At 43.6% G+C, this 16,176-nt stretch overlaps 1 protein-coding gene and 1 long non-coding RNA gene across 2 annotated transcripts in view; one reads left to right on the top strand and one right to left on the bottom strand.

Annotated features, from left to right (window-relative positions):
• Positions 1 to 16,176, bottom strand: part of LOC140739219 (uncharacterized) — a 136,433-nt gene that overhangs the window by 24,628 nt on the left and 95,629 nt on the right. The window lies entirely within an intron of this gene.
• Positions 1 to 16,176, top strand: part of atox1 (antioxidant 1 copper chaperone) — a 30,898-nt gene that overhangs the window by 4,977 nt on the left and 9,745 nt on the right. The window contains exon 3 of the mRNA XM_073067316.1: positions 1,815 to 1,970. Coding sequence (XP_072923417.1) covers positions 1,815 to 1,939 — 125 coding nt within the window. The 3' untranslated portion in view covers positions 1,940 to 1,970. The remainder of the gene's footprint in view (positions 1 to 1,814; positions 1,971 to 16,176) is intronic.

Here is a 16,176-nt window from a genome sequence, read left to right as displayed (position 1 = left end):
GCAGATGAGGCTCAAAGAACCAGGTGGTTGCAACCTCCTCAGGTTTATGTTCATAAGATGCAGTTGTGCAGTAAATGTATCAGGCTTCCAAATTCACAAGTAACGTTGTTGTTAGTTCTTTGTGAGAATACATATTAAGCTCTATAACCTGAATCTAAACTCTTAATACATCCTGAACGAAAAAACAAACGGTGTAAGTCGTCATTTCAGATCAATTCTGCAGCACTCAGTCCTAATACAGCGTCGCATTAACTTGCATCTTTTGCCTTCACAGATGCTGCTTGTCCTGCTGAGTTCTTCCAGCATTCTGTTTCTTTTGTTCTAGGTTCCTGCATCTGTGATCTCTTTTCACTTCTTACCTAATCTTGTTCATTCATTATCTTTTGTGGTTGATGATTAGCATTGTCTCTTGGTTTAGCACTGCCTGAATTGTAAAAACACTCATCCTCATTTTCAAACTATTTGGTGGTCTTTATTTCTGTATCATCCAGCTTCAGATCTCCATGCTTTCTGATTTCTGACCACTCCTGGCATTCCATATTTTATTCCCAAGTTGGCAGCAGTGTCTAGGTTGCCTGGTCCCTAGTCAGCAAAATTTATTAATGCCTCATAATCCTTCTTTTCACCCTTCCCCCTGTGTCTCATGGAATTTTATCTGCATGTGCTGCTGTGTAACTCCCAAATATTGAATTTAGTTTTGTCTAATCAACGTGATAGGAAAGATAAACAGACTATATCCTCAAAGCAAACATTTTATATCTGCAATATGCCGATCCAGTGTTTAACTTAGTGTTCTTTTTCCTTCTGATTGCCTTAGGTAGATGACAAAATTGTATTTGATGGGAAATGGCTGGAATTTGGCTTGGCAAAAATGAAAAGATGCTATATGTGCCCTAATTAGGCAGATGTTGATTTGAAGGTTCACTTTTGCATGATTTTGCTGTTCTTGTGTTCCATTGATTCTTGAGATTGGACTTTTTTTGTGTTGAATTAGGTCAAATAGTCACACTTGGTCAAATTAGATATTTTTATATACTAGCTGGCCTCTTTATTAGGATTACCTGTTCGTTAATGCAAATATCTAATCAGACAATCATGACAACAACCTAATATATAAAGGCATACAGATCATGGTCAAGAGGTTCAGTTGTTGTTCAGTCCAAACATCAAAAGGGGTAAGAAATGTCACCTAAGTGACTGACACTGGAATGGTTGTTGGTGCCAGAAGGAGTGGTCTGAATATCTCAAAAACGGCTGATCTCAGATTTTCATGCACAACAGTCTCTTGTTTACAGTTATTGGTGTGAGAAACAAAAAAAAATCCAGTGAACAACAGTTCTTTGGACAAAAATGCCTTGTTAGTGAGAGAGGTCAGAAGTGAATGACCAGACTGGTTCAAGCTGACAGGAAGTCTACAGTAACTCAAATAACCACGCGTTCCAACAGTGTTATGCAGAACAGCATTTCTGAATGCATGACACATCAAACCTTGAAGACTATGGGCTACAGCAGAAGACCAAGAACATACAGTCCATGGCCACTTAGGTACAGGAGATACTTAATATTAAGTGACCACTGACTACGTATTTCCTCCATTCCAGCTTCTCCCAGCACTCTAGCATGCCACTATATTGTTTCCCAATTTAAGTTCCTGAGTGATTTACCTTAATTCTAATAATATTGTTCATTGAAACTGCTACATTATATAGATTTACGTGTGACAATTTTGAAATGATCATTGCTTCCTTTAGAACTTTTTTTAAGTGGCAGAACTAAAATTATCTCCCTTGATAATTTTTTTCCATTTATTGCAGATGTACAGTTTGATATTGATCTCCCCAACAAGAAAGTTTTTATTGACTCTAACCACAGTGTGGAGACTTTGAAAGAACATCTGCAAAAGACGGGGAAGAATGTACAATATATTGGAAAAAAGTAGAGCACATATGGTGGTCAAGGTAACTGAAAAGGTAATCATACATCATACATTCTGTGAGAAAATTGTTGAAGTATACATGAAATATTCAGAGCTGTTTCTGATACCTAAACTTTCATCCAAGATTCTGCAGACCCTTAATTCTAAACCATAATTTTCACAAGTTGCTTCTTTAATAACTACATTGTTAATCTTACTCTAGGTAGAAAGTAGAATTGAATGCATTGATAAAAGAATTAATAAAAAAGTCTTTATACTGTAAAATTTCATGATGAGAGAAGTGCAGTGATTATTGCTTCAGTCTGTCATATCAGTGTTGCAATCCACTCTGAACTAACATTCCACACACCACACGCACATCAATTAGAAATGGATGGCTTTGCACATTTGGTGGATTAGAGAGAATGCAGTGGGGAAAGGTCCAGAAAACAGAAGAACAAGAGAAGGCTGGGTTATACAATCTGCAACACACAGCTATAGAAATATTCAGAGTTTGCACATTTAAAATCTTTAAGTAGAACTCATCTGCATCATTACCTGGAGAGATGTACCTGGCGATGATACCTGGCATGAAACCCATGAACTTGTTGGATTTTAAATGATAGGGCTTTCTGCTGCTAGGTGGTGAGAGTAAACTATTTGCTTTGTGACAAGAAATTGACTTTTAAAAGAAGTTGAAGTACCCAGTCAGGTGAAACATTTGATATTATCTGTATTGCTATCAAATGTGCATATTACTTAATTTTTCTACATAAATTCCACATATAATAACAACAGTTGCATGTTCCTATTTTGAAAAATAACAGGTTATATTTTACTGATTTTTAGAGATAATGCAGAATGGCCCTTCTCAAATTCATGTGTAATTATCATTCAACTACAACTATACATGAATACAGCTGAATGAAACAGCATTCCTCTGAGGCCAAGGTGCAAAACATACACAGCACAATACAGCACATTCAAGATAGCTGGCACACATATAGTCCCACAAAAAAATGTATATATAGCCCAAGTCCCTGAGTGACACGTTCCACAAATTGGTGGTGCAATCTTCGGCAGTCCGCAGACAAAATCGCACACACAATCCAGCTTGTCATTCCACCGATCAAACACTGCAGGGCAACACCGACAGGAGATGCTAGCCCCCAACTAAGCATGGACACCACACTACACTGCCTCCAATGTCTCCTTTGCTGGACTGCAGCAGCAGGCGGGCCCACAGCTTGAGGCCTAGTTCTTGCTACAACTGAGACTGCACAGCTCCCCTGCCATCTGTCATGCCACCAAACAAGAGAACCAGACCTGTAGGATCTTATATTATCAATGTCCAACAGGGTCTTGCAATTGCAAGAGAAACATTCAAGACAGTAGCCCACGGTTACACTATATGTAGTCTTTGCACACGAAATTTGATGCCTTCCTGTAGCAAGCAGCAATATGCTCCATACCAACTCCAGCTCCTCTGCCAAAGAGCTCACTGATGCGGTAGACCTGACATACAAAATGTTTTTTGCCAACTAAGCTGCACTGCCCAGCAACCCACCAATTTAACTCTAGCGTACTTACAGGATGATTTAAAGTTCAAAGTAAATTTTATTATCAAAGTATATACAGTGCCTATACAAAGTATTCATCCGGCTTGGGAGTCTTCATGTTTTATTGTTTTGCAATATTGAGTCACAATGGATTTAATTTGGCTTTTTTTTGACACTGATTAACAGAAAAAGATTCTTGCGTCAAAGTGAAAACAGATCTCTACAAAGTGATCTGAATTAATTACAAATGTTAAACACAAAATAATTGATCACATAAGTATTCAACTCCTTCAAGTCAGTATTCATTAGATGAACTTATGGCAGCAATTATAGCCCTGAATCTGTGTGGAGAGGTCTCTATCAGTTTTGCACATTTGAACTATGCAATTTTTCCTCATTCTTATTTACAAAACTGCTCAAGTTCTGCATGGGGATCGTGAGTGAACAGTCCTTTACAAGTCCAGCCACAAGTTCTCAATTGGATAAAGGTTTGGACTCTGACTTGGCCACTCCAGGACATTAACTTTGTTTTTAAGCCATTCTTTTGTGCTTTTGGCTTTATGCTTGGGGGTTATTGTCTTGCTGGAAAACAGATCTTCTCCCAAGTCACAGTTCTCTTGCAGACTGCATCAGTTTTTCCTCCAGGATTTTCCTGTATTTTACTGCAATCATTTTACCCTCTACTTTCACAAGTCTTCCAAGGCCTGCTACTATGAAGCATCTCCACAGCATGATGCAGCCACCACCGTGCTTCACAGTAGGGATGGTGTGTTTTTGATGCTATGCAGTGTTTGGCTTGTGCCAAAATAGTGTTTAGTCTGATGGCCAAGAAGTTCAATTTTGGTTTCATCAGACCATTGAACCTTCATCTGTCGTGGTTTTTCGTGCCTTACAAATGACCAAGAGACGCAGAAGATTCTTCAAGAAGGGTTAAACTTTAATTTGCAAATCAAAGCTGAGACAGTCATTGAGCTAGTCGCTGATTGCCCCCAATTCTGCCAGATTCTTTGGACCAGAGAGACCCTTTGACAGTGGTTCCACACTTCTGAGACTCCAAGACCTCCCCAAAGCCAACAGAATTCTTAGTCCAAGTTGTCGCAAAAAGCGCTTTCCTTTTGTTTGGGTGCACCCTTAATTTTGTTAGCCTTGTGGGGGTCCCTAGAGGACCGGGAAGCGTTCCCAATCTGCCGTTTCCCTTCCGCGGGTCTCTATCTGGTCCTGCCGCGGTCGCCAATAATGTCGTGGTTTTTCGTGCCTTACAAATGACCAAGAGACGCAGAAGATTCTTCAAGAAGGGTTAAACTTTAATTTGCAAATCAAAGCTGAGACAGTCATTGAGCTAGTCGCTGATTGCCCACCGATCCCTGGACACAGCATTTTTTATAGCAATCTCCTGGTCCAGTTGCTATAGTTGCATATCACACGTACTATCTTGTCCCTATTGTTTCTACCCATTGACTAATCATGTTCTAATCTACATCTCTTTAGCTGCCTCTCATTAACATACTATTGTCTTCTACATTCTTAAGATATATGCATAGCAAATAGCAAGCTCTTTCTGTAGCTACCTCTCATTAGATAGATAGATAGATACTTTATTCATCCCCATGGGGAAATTCAACTTTTTTTCCAATGTCCCATACACTTGTTGTAGCAAAACTAATTACATACAGTACTTAACTCAGTAAAAAAATATGATATGCATCTAAATCACCATCTTAAAAAGCATTAATAATAGCTTTTAAAAAGTTCTTAAGTCCTGGCGGTAGAATTGTAAAGCCTAATGGCATTGGGGAGTATTGACCTCTTCATCCTGTCTGAGGAGCATTGCATCGATAGCAACCTGTCGCTGAAACTGCTTCTCTGTCTCTGGATGGTGCTATGTAGAGGATGTTCAGAGTTATCCATAATTGACCGTAGCCTACTCAGCGCCCTTCGCTCAGCTACCGATGTTAAACTCTCCAGTACTTTGCCCACGACAGAGCCCGCCTTCCTTACCAGCTTATTAAGACGTGAGGCGTCCCTCTTCTTAATGCTTCCTCCCCAACACGCCACCACAAAGAAGAGGGCACTCTCCACAACTGACCTATAGAACATCTTCAGCATCTCACTACAGACATTGAATGACGCCAACCTTCTTAGGAAGTACAGTCGACTCTGTGCCTTCCTGCACAAGGCATCTGTGTTGGCAGTCCAGTCAAGCTTCTCGTCTAACTGTACTCCCAGATACTTGTAGGTCTTAACCTGCTCCACACATTCTCCATTAATGATCACTGGCTCCATATGAGTCCTAGATCTCCTAAAGTCCACCACCATCTCCTTGGTCTTGGTGATATTGAGACGCAGGTAGTTTGAGTTGCACCATATCACAAAGTCCTGTATCAGTTTCCTATACTGCTCCTCCTGTCCATTCCTGACACACCCCACTATGGCCGTGTCATCAGCGAACTTCTGCACATGGCAGGACTCAGAATTATATTGGAAGTCTGATGTGTACAGGGTGAACAGGACCGGAGAGAGTACGGTTCCCTGCGGCGCCCCTGTGCTGCTGACCACCGTGTCAGAACTACAGTCTCCCAACCGCACATACTGAGGTCTATCTGTCAAGTAGTCCACTATCCAATCCACCATGTGAGAGTCTACTCCCATCTCCGTTAGTTTGTGCCTTAAGATCTTGGGCTGGATGGTGTTAAAGGCACTAGAGAAGTCAAGGAATGTAATCCTCACAGCACAACTGACCCCCTCTAGGTGAGAGAGTGATTTGTGCAGCAAATACGTGATAGCATCCTCAACTCCCACCTTCTCCTTATATGCAAACTGAAGAGGATCCTGGGCGTGCCTGGTTTGTGGCCTCAGATTCTGTATTATCAGCCGCTCCATGGTCTTCATCACGTGCGACGTCAAGGCAACAGGTCTGAAGTCATTCAACTCCTTTGGTTGTGGTTTCTTCGGTACCGGGACAATACAGGATGTCTTCCACTGTCTGGGTACTCTTCTCTGCTCCAGGCTCTTGTTGAAGATGCGCTGTAGTGGTTCTCCCAGCTCAGTAGCACAGGCCTTCAGTAATCGTGGGGAAACTCCATCCGGTCCAGCCGCCTTGCTGGTACAGATCTTCCTCAGTTGACCTTCCACCTGTGCAGCCGTAATTCTGGGCGTGGGCAAGGTCTCCTGTGAGTGGCTATTTTCCTGTGAGGGAAGTAAGCCTGGTGTGGATTTCTGCGGTGAGGATGAGACTGAGCTGTCGAACCTGTTGAAGAAGTTGTTCAGCTGGTTCGCTTTCTCCACATCTCCACTTATGTTCGCCCTCCGCTTTGCACCGCATCCGGTGATGATCTTCATCCCATCCCACACCTCCTTCATGCTTTTTTTCTGCAGCTTTTGTTCTAGCTTCCTCCTATACTGCTCCTTTGCCCCCCTTATCTGTACTCTGAGTTCCTTCTGAACTCTTTTAAGCTCCAACCGATCACCATCTTTAAAGGCCCTCTTCTTCTGGTTTAGGAGGCCTTTGATGTGACTAGTGATCCAGGGCTTATTATTGGGATAGTAGCGAACAGTTCTAACAGGGACAACTGCATCCACACAAAAGTTAATATAGTCCGTTGTGCATTCTGTGACCTCCTCAACGCCCCCACATAGCCCCCCTTGCAGTACATCCCAGTTAGTAGTACCGAAGCAGTCTCTCAGGGCCTGTTCAGCTTCAGGAGTCCACTTCCTAAAAGAGCGTGTGGTAGTGGGATGCCTCATCACAATTGATTTATATCTGGGCTGTAACAAAACCAGGTTGTGATCAGCTTTCCCCAATGAAGGCAGTGGGGATGCACTATATGCCTCCTCTACGTTTGCATACAGTAGGTCAATAGTCCTATTACCCCTGGTGTAGCAATCCACGTACTGGGAGAAAGCAGGTAGTGTCTTGTCCAAACTCACATGGTTGAAGTCCCCTGTAATTATCACCAGTGCCTCAGGGTGCTGTGTCTGCAGCCTAGCAACAGCGGAGCTGATGACGTCACACGCTACCGTTGCGTCGGCACGTGGCGGGACATATACATTCACCACAATGACGTTTGCGAATTCTCGAGGCAGGTAATATGGCCTCATACTCACGGCGATCAGCTCAATATCTCTTTCACAAACGGAGATCTTTGTACTCACATGCCCGGGGTTACACCATCTTTCGTTAATGTAGACAGCGAGTCCCCCTCCTTTCTTCTTCCCACACTTTTTGGCATATCTGTCAAATCTTACCGTAGTAAAACCAGGTAATTCTACATTTACATCCGGGATGTTAGCCGTCAGCCATGTCTCGGAAAAACACATTAAACTGCATTCCTTGTATGCTTTAACATTCCTTACTAATGAGGCTAGCTCATCCAATTTATTTGGCAGCGAGTTCACGTTCCCCATAATGACCGAAGGAACAGCAGGTTTATAACGCCTCTTCATCTCCGTCCACTTATCCCTGCGCAGTTTTCCAGCCCTGGAGCCGCGGAACCTCCGTTTAATTTCGTTCGGGATCTGGATTTGTTGCGCAACACTGACTTGCACCTTTCTCAGCGCAAGTAGCTGGTTTCTCGAATACAACTTTCTCTCCATCTCAATATTAAATAAATACTAAACATAACACTATGACTAAAAAAAAACCAGAAACAACCTAAAAAAAGAATGATCAATTTATCAAATCTCGGGAGCACCTGGAAAAGGCTGCCGCTCAGGTCGGCGCCGAGCACAATTAACACACCATTGTCTTCTACATTCCTAAGATTTCATTCTACTAAATTGAGTACATGCATAAGCTCAGAACTGACTTCATAGTTTTGGTAAATTTATACTTTTATACTCCAATACATCCAGCTGACCTCAAAGTCTCCCACATGCCTTTTCCAACAGTGGCTTTCTCTTTGCCACTCTCCCATAAAATTGCAACTGGTGAAGCCCCTGGGCAACAGTTGTTGTATGTGCAGTCTCTCCCATCTCAACCACTGAAGCTTGTAACTCCTCCAGAGCTGTCATAATAGGTCTCTTGGTGGCCTCCCTCACTAGCCCCGTTCTTATATGGTCACTCAGCTTTTGAGGATGGCCTGCTCTAGGCAGATTTACAGTTGTGCCATATTTTTCCCGTTGATTGACTTAACTGTGTTCCAAGGGATATTCAATGACTTGGAAATTTTCTTGTATCTGTCTCCTGACTTGTGCTTTTCAGTAACCTTTTTGCGGAATTGCATGAAGCGTTCTTTTGTCTCCATGAAGTAGTTTTTGCCAGGTTACTGACTCACCAGCAGTTGGACCTTCCAGGTACAGGTGTTTTTTTTAGAATAATCAGTTGAAACACCTTGACTGCTTTCCATTTAACTAATTATGTGACTTCTAAAATCAATTGGTTGCACCACTGATGATTTGGTGTGTCATATTAAAGGGGTTGAATACTTAGGCAATCAAATATTTTATGTTTTATATTTGTAGTTAATTTAGATCACTTTGTAGAGATCTGTTCTCACTTTGACGTGAAAAGGTTTTTATGTTGATTAATATCAAAAAAGCCAAATTAACTTCATGGTGCTTCAATGTTGTAAAGCAATAAAACATGAAAACTTCCAAGAGGAGTGAATGCTTTTTATAGGCACTGTTTATGTCACCACTTACAACCCTGAGATTTATTTTCTTGTTGACATATTCAATAAATCTATAGAAAGTAAGCATAACACCCTGGAAAAGGTTTCACTGCTAACATAGTGGTCTTTCTGTAGAAGCAGTGTTATGGGTTTTGGTTAGAGATAAGGGGTGCTTTGGAATGTGACCCATCCAATCAGGGGAGTGGATTTTATGTTGTGTGCCTGACGCTGGTGTCAGCTGGAGTCTGTTGTTTGGCTGGAGATGGAGAGACCCGGTCGCAGGATTTGACCCGGTGGGGGACCGTGTTCAGTGAATATGACTTTTGAAAGAGTTAAACTCCAACTTGTGCACATTTGACTGTTTAATTATACAGGGCCCTTTTTGTTTTTTTCGTTCTTTTCTTTACTAACCCTTTAGTTAAGATTCTTAAATATAATTCCTTTAATCATATGCAGTGTGCTGTCTGTTATTTCTTCATACCGAGTTGTAACTGTGTAGCAAATTGCACAGTATTCACACAAGCTGGGGTTTGGTGTGCAGGAGCTGTCCCAGTCTCACGGGTTTGGCGGGACTGGGGTGTGTATTCCCTGGACTTGCACAGCCCAAGGAAACCTGGGGTTTTCATTGTGGGGGCTCTTCCGGGATTGATTTTGTTGGATGCTGTGTGATTACCCTGAGCATTGAACCAGTGGGTTGTGTGTTTAAGCCTGTATTAAACTATTGTCCAGTGAAGTGATTACAATACGTGGTTATCGATGCAGTAGGGGTTGAGCGGTGATGCGAATCAACAGGATCACCGGGAACAAATGTGTGTGTCTTGAGTGGGGTAGACATTCATAGCCCCAGTGAATTGTTAATTAGGACTCTGGAGTACTGTTAAAGCATTAGAAACAGTTATAATCATGGAGCTGAGGTTTGACAAAATGGCGGGCAAAGACTTTGTTTTAGTTCAGGCTAGTGCTGACGTAATGGCAGTGGATTTGATGGTAGTATTGGGGCCCTCGGAGATTGGGAGCCGTGGGCTATCCATACTTTCCGGGAGGAGGGGAATATAGACAAGGGTACCAAATCAAAAGCCGAGTTTCCTGTAGTTGGGGGCAGAGACTTGAAAGACAAGTTTCTCTCGTTTCTGCAGAGCAATTGGACGGAGTGTTTTGGTTTGAAAGATATAATGAGTCCTCCAGCAAGTGGTGAGCATTCTGAATTGGTATCAGCCCTTACCTCCTTGGCAAATAAATGGCAAAGCCCCAGTTATCATAGGCTGAGTATGTTCTCAGGAATAACGCCCACCCCCGTATGGCAAGAAGAAATATGAGATTTGGGTGGAGCAGACCTCTCAGATGCCGGATGAGCGGCAGTGCTCTGATGATGTGAAAATACAGCAACTGGTAGAGAGTGAGGGGGCCATCTGCTGAGGTAGTGAGATCCTTAAAGACACAGGACTCTTTGGTTACTTCTGCAGGCTACATGCAAACACTAAAAAATGTTTTGGGTGTGATGGGAAGCCCAGTGGAGCCTATGATAGGAGTTCGCAACATGTTTCAGGAGAAAGCGGAGAAACTTTCCGCCTACATTTTTCAGCTAGAAAGGCAGCTGAGTTTCTTGCAGCGTAAGGGGGCCATTCAAACAGCTGAGGTGAATCAGTTAAAAATGGACCAAGTGGTGAACGTGCACAGTCACAGTACATGATCTCTTAGGTTCTCCGAATGTCTCATAAGATGTGCCCCCCTCCCTTATTTGTCAAGCTGATCAGAGAAGTAAGAGAGGAGGAGAATGCGACAGAGGCATGGGAGGCCTCCGTCTGCAGGGTACAGTCCTCTGTAGAAGCCCCCTTTGCTGAAGTGATCCCTGATAGCCCACCTTCGGGGGGGGGGGCACGATAAAGGAGTTTGTGGCAGAGTTTAGAACTGAGATGTTCCAGTTGTTATCGGCGGGTGCAGCCACCCCACACAGCAAAGCCGACAAGGAGTCGGACTAAGCAGAGAGCTGCTACTGAACGGGGTTCTGCGAGAAGGGGAACAACCGGTATTGTCTGCTTCAACTGTGGGGAAGAGGGACACTGCAGATGGGTGTGTGAAGGCCAGGAAATCCTTCGGAGAGTGAGCCTATGGCACCTAAGCAGAGAGAGATGTCAGGAAACTTAGAAGAGATCCAGTGAGTGAACAGCGTGGCGTCTGGGGGGGAGTACACTTCCATGAATATATCAAGAAACAGCCTAAAGCGAATAACCCTATTCCTGAAGGCTAAGTAGGCCAAGCTCCAGTGTATCGCTATGGAACAAGGGTATTTATGCAAGCTGTATTTGACACAGGCTCTCAAATTAGTCTGCTGTACCATTCGTTTTACAACCAGTATTTAAAGCATTTACTATTGATGCCACTCAGTGCGCTAGAGATCTGGGGTCTTAGTATGGATGACTATCCGTATGATAGTTATTTGTCGAAGCTGGAGTTTTCAGAGATCGAAGTAGGAGTAGCTGAGGTTTGGTACATTAGTGTTGGTTTGTTCAGACCTGGTTGAGAAGGGCAAAGCTTCATATCTTCTGGGGAGAAATACTCCTATTGTGTGGAGGCCAGTGGGAGCCTGCAAGGAGAAAGTTGGAGAGAGCTTTCTGAAAACATTTTCCATTTACCCTGTGTTCCGAGCTGCGTTTGAGGAAGTGTGTGACCTCACTGGGCTAGATGATAAGCATAAACAAGGTACACCCAGTCCAAACCAGTAGTGTTACAGCCTGGGGAAGTAGCTACAGTGACGGGAAACCCCAAATTTCCCGGAATGCTCGATGCCGAGGCCCTTCACGGTGTATGTTTCAGAAAACCACAAAGAGAAGTCATGCTTACCTGCTGGGGTACTGGTGAGGCCCGAACAGCAGAAGCCCTTGGTTGTACACATGAACAGGATGACAGTGATTGTCAGGAACACTTAAGACTGTAAGATATAGGAGCAGAAGTAGGCCATTCGGCCCATTGAGTCTGCTCTGCCATTCAATCATGGGTTGATCAAATTCTTCCAGTCATCCCCACTCCTCTGCCTTCTCCCCATACCCTTTGATGCCCTGGCTAATCAAGAACCTATCTATCTCTGCCTTAAATACACAGCCGCTTGTGGCAACAAATTCCACAGATTTACCACCCTCTGACTAAAGTAATTTTTCCGCATCTCTGTTCTAAATGGATGTCCTTCAATCCTGAAATCATGCCCTTTTGTCCTAGACTCCTCTACCATGGGAAATAACTGCCATATCTAATCTGTTCAGGCCTTTTAACATTCAGAATGTTTCTATGAGATCCTCCCTTCATTCTCCTGAACTCCAGGGAATACAGCCAAGATCTACCAGATGTTCCTCATACGTTAACCCTTCCATTCCTGGAATCATTCTCGTGAATATTCTCTGAACTTTCTCCAATGTCAGTATATCCTTTCTAAAATAAGGAGCCCAAAACTGCACACAGTGCTCCAAGTGTGGTCTCTTGAGTGCCTTATCGAGCCTCAGCATCACATCCCTGCTCTTATATTCTGTACCTGTAGAAATGAATGCCAACATTGCATTCACCTTCTTCACCATCGACTCAACCTGGAGGTTAACCTTTAGGGTAGCCTGTACAAGGACTCCCAGGCCCCTTTGCATCTCTGCATTTTGAATTCTCTCCCCAATTATTTCTTCCACCAAGGTGCATGACCGTACGCTTTCCAACATTGTATTTCATTTGCCACTTCTTTGCCCTTTCACCTAAACTATCTAAGTCTCTCTGCAAGCTCTGTTTCCTCAACACTACCCACTCCTCCACCTATCTTTGTATAATCAGTAAACTTAGCCACAAATCCATTAATCCCATAGTCCTTATCATTGATATACATCATAAAAAGCAGCGTTCCAACACCAACCCCTGTGGAACTTCACTGATAACCGCCAGCCAACCAGAATAGGATCGCTTTATTCCCACTGTCTGTTTTCTGCCGATCAGCCAATGCTCCACCCATGCTAGTAACTGCCCTGTAATTCCACGGGCTCTTACCTTGCTAAGCAGCCTCATAGAAACATAGAAAACCTACAGCACAATACAGGTCCTTTGGCCCACAAAGTTGTGCTGAACATGTCCCGACCGTAGAAATTACTAGGCTTACCTATAGCCCTCTGTTTTTCTAAGCTCCATGTACCTATCCAAAAGTCTCTTAAAAGACCCTATTGTATCTGCCTCTACCACCATTGCCAGCAGCCCATTCCACGCATTCGCCACTCTGAATAAAAAAACTTACCCCTAACATCTCCTCTGCACCTTCTCCCCAGCACCTTAAACCTGTGTCCTCTTGTGGCAACCATTTCAGCCCTGGGAATAAGTCTCTGACTATCCACACGATCAATTCCTCTCATCATCTTATACACCTCTTTCAGGTCACCTCTCATCCTCCATCTCTCCAAGGAGAAAAGGCCGAGTTCACTCAGCCTATTCTCATAAGGTATGTTCCCCAATCCAGGCAACATCCTTGTACTCATGATACTCCAAGTGGGGCTTCAACATTGCTTTATAAAGTCTCAACATCATATCTTTGCTTTGCTATTATTAAAAGGACAGGCAGGTAGACAGAAGGGATGGTGTGGCTCTGTTGATAAAAAATGAAACCAAATACTTAGAAAGGCGACATTAGTTACAAATATAAAACAAAATAATCGACGCCACAAGCATTCATGTGCGGGCACCTTGTCAAAGGCCTTCTGAAAATTCAAGTACACCACATCTCCTTTGTCTACCCTGCTTGTAATGTTTCTTTCTGCTGCCTCCCACCCTTCTTAAATAGCAAAATAACATTTGCAATTTTCCAGTCAACCGGTACAATGCCAGAATCTATCAATTTTTGAAAGATCATTGTTAATGCCTCCGCAATCTCTCCTTCCTTCAGAACCCAAGGATGCATTCCATCAGGTCCAGGAGATTTATCCACCCTCAGATCATTAAGCCTCCTGAGTATTTTCTCAGTCATAATTTTCACTGCACATATTTCACTTCCCTGACACTCTTGAATGTCTGGTATACTGCAGATGTCTTCTACTGTGAAGACTGATGTAAAATATGCATTCAGTTCCTCTGTCATCTCTGTGTCTCTAATTACAATATCTCCAGCATCAGTTTTTTATTAGTCCTATATCTACCCTTGACTCTCTTTTACCCTTTAGATACTTAAAAAATCTTCTTTGATATTACTCGCCAGCCTTCTTCCATAATTCATCTTTTCCTCCTTAATGACCTTCTTAGTTTCCTTCTGCAAGTTTATAAAAGCTTCCTCTAACTTCTCACTAGCTTTGGCTTCCTTGTATGCCCTCTCCTTTTCTTTTACTTTGGCTCTGACCTGTCAACTACAGTAGTGTCCTCTTCCATCCGAAAATTTCTTCTTCTTTGGAATATATCTGTCTTGCACTTCCCTCATTTTTTCCAGAAACTCCAGCCATTGCTGCTTTGCTGTCCTTCCTGCTAGTGTCTCTTTCCAGTCAACCTTGGCCAGTTCCCCTCTCTTGCCATTGTAACTTGGGAAGGGGGGATGCCAATCGTGGACCTCTTTCCAGTGACAGTAATGTCTAGTGTCCCTTTGAGACAAGCCAGGAAGAAACTCTCTCTGAAAAAGGGAAAGTTGACTGCCGAGTCATTCAACTTTGGGAACTCCCCCTAGGAGATTAGAAGAGGAGGTTGATAGAGAAGATGTTGAAGCTGGAAGATGTCTTTTCTACTGATGTTTGATGTGGTTCTTTAATGCTTATCCCCTCCCCCCTTTATCCTTCCTCTGATTGGTTCTCCACCTGGCGCCTCTAGCCCTTCCCCCTCCCCTATCTCTATTACTGGATTTTGGCCCTCTCTTCCCCCCCATTCCTGATGAAGGGTCTCGGCCCGAAACATTGGCTACTCTTTTCTCATGGATGCTGCCTGACCTGCTGAGTTCTTCCAGCATCGTGTACATAGAGTTTGATGTGGGTTGTTCCAAGAGCACTCGCCACACCATCTAGGTGGCAAGAGTTCATGCCGTTCAGAGAAGGGTCAAAGGTGATTGGCGCTTGTTAGGGTGGAAGACGATCAGCAGATCTGCAGAAGCTGAAGGAAGCTGGGATCATGACTGAGTCCAGAAGCCCCTATGCGTCTCCAATAGTAGTGGTCAGGAAGAAGAATGGGAAGGTACGGATGTGTGTGGATTATTGGACTCTGAACAGGTGTACAGTCCCTGACCAGTATATGGTCCTGAGAGTTGAGGATGCCTTGGCCTGCCTGAGTGGTACAAAGTGGTTCAGTATGTTGGACTTGAGGAGTAAATGTTATCAGATACCCATGAGTGAGGCTGACAAAGAGAAGACTGCATTTGTATGCCCACTGAGATTCTTCCAGTTAGAAAGGATGCCCCAGGTCGTATCAGGAGACCCGGCAACTTTCCACTGTGTCATGGAGAAAGCTCTGGGGGATATGAACTTGCTTAAGGTTTTGGTATACCTGGATAATCTCATGGTGTTCGGGTGGTCCACCTTGGAGGAACAAGAAGCAAGGCTACTGAAGGTGCTGTGTGCCTGAAAGCTAAAGGGTTAAAGATTTCCCTGGACAGGTGATGGAGTTGCTACAGATCTGTCTTAAGATGCGGTGACCACATGGCCAGGGCCCCAGACTGTGAGTGCCCTGCATTCGTTCCTTGGACTCTGTTGATACTATCAGAGGTTTGTAAAGCACTACACTAAAATGAGTTACCCTTTAAATCAGCTTCTGTGCGGTTACCCTCCCTTGGGGAAGAAAGGGAGGAGGATGGAAAGAGAGGATGGTAAAGATAATCTTAGCCCTTTGGAGCCTTTTGGAGTGAGATGGGATGTGAAATGTGAAGAGGCCTCTCAGGAGTTGCTGGTGAAAACACCTCTGCTGGCTCTTGCAGACCCTCGATTGTCATATGTACTGCATATGGATGCCAGCAGAGAGGGTTTAGGGGGTGTTCTGGATCAGGGCACAGGGTCGAAATCTGTCACGTTTGTCATTCGGAGTCTGTCACCCTCTGAGCGAAACTACCCCACACATAAATTGGAGTTCCTGGCATTGAAATGGGCTGTGGTAGATAAGCTAAATGACTATC

The sequence above is a fragment of the Hemitrygon akajei genome, chromosome 15 (assembly GCF_048418815.1).
Source record: "Hemitrygon akajei chromosome 15, sHemAka1.3, whole genome shotgun sequence".
In the NCBI taxonomy this organism is placed as follows: Eukaryota; Metazoa; Chordata; class Chondrichthyes; order Myliobatiformes; family Dasyatidae; genus Hemitrygon; species Hemitrygon akajei.
This window is presented reverse-complemented; position numbering and strand designations above follow the sequence as displayed.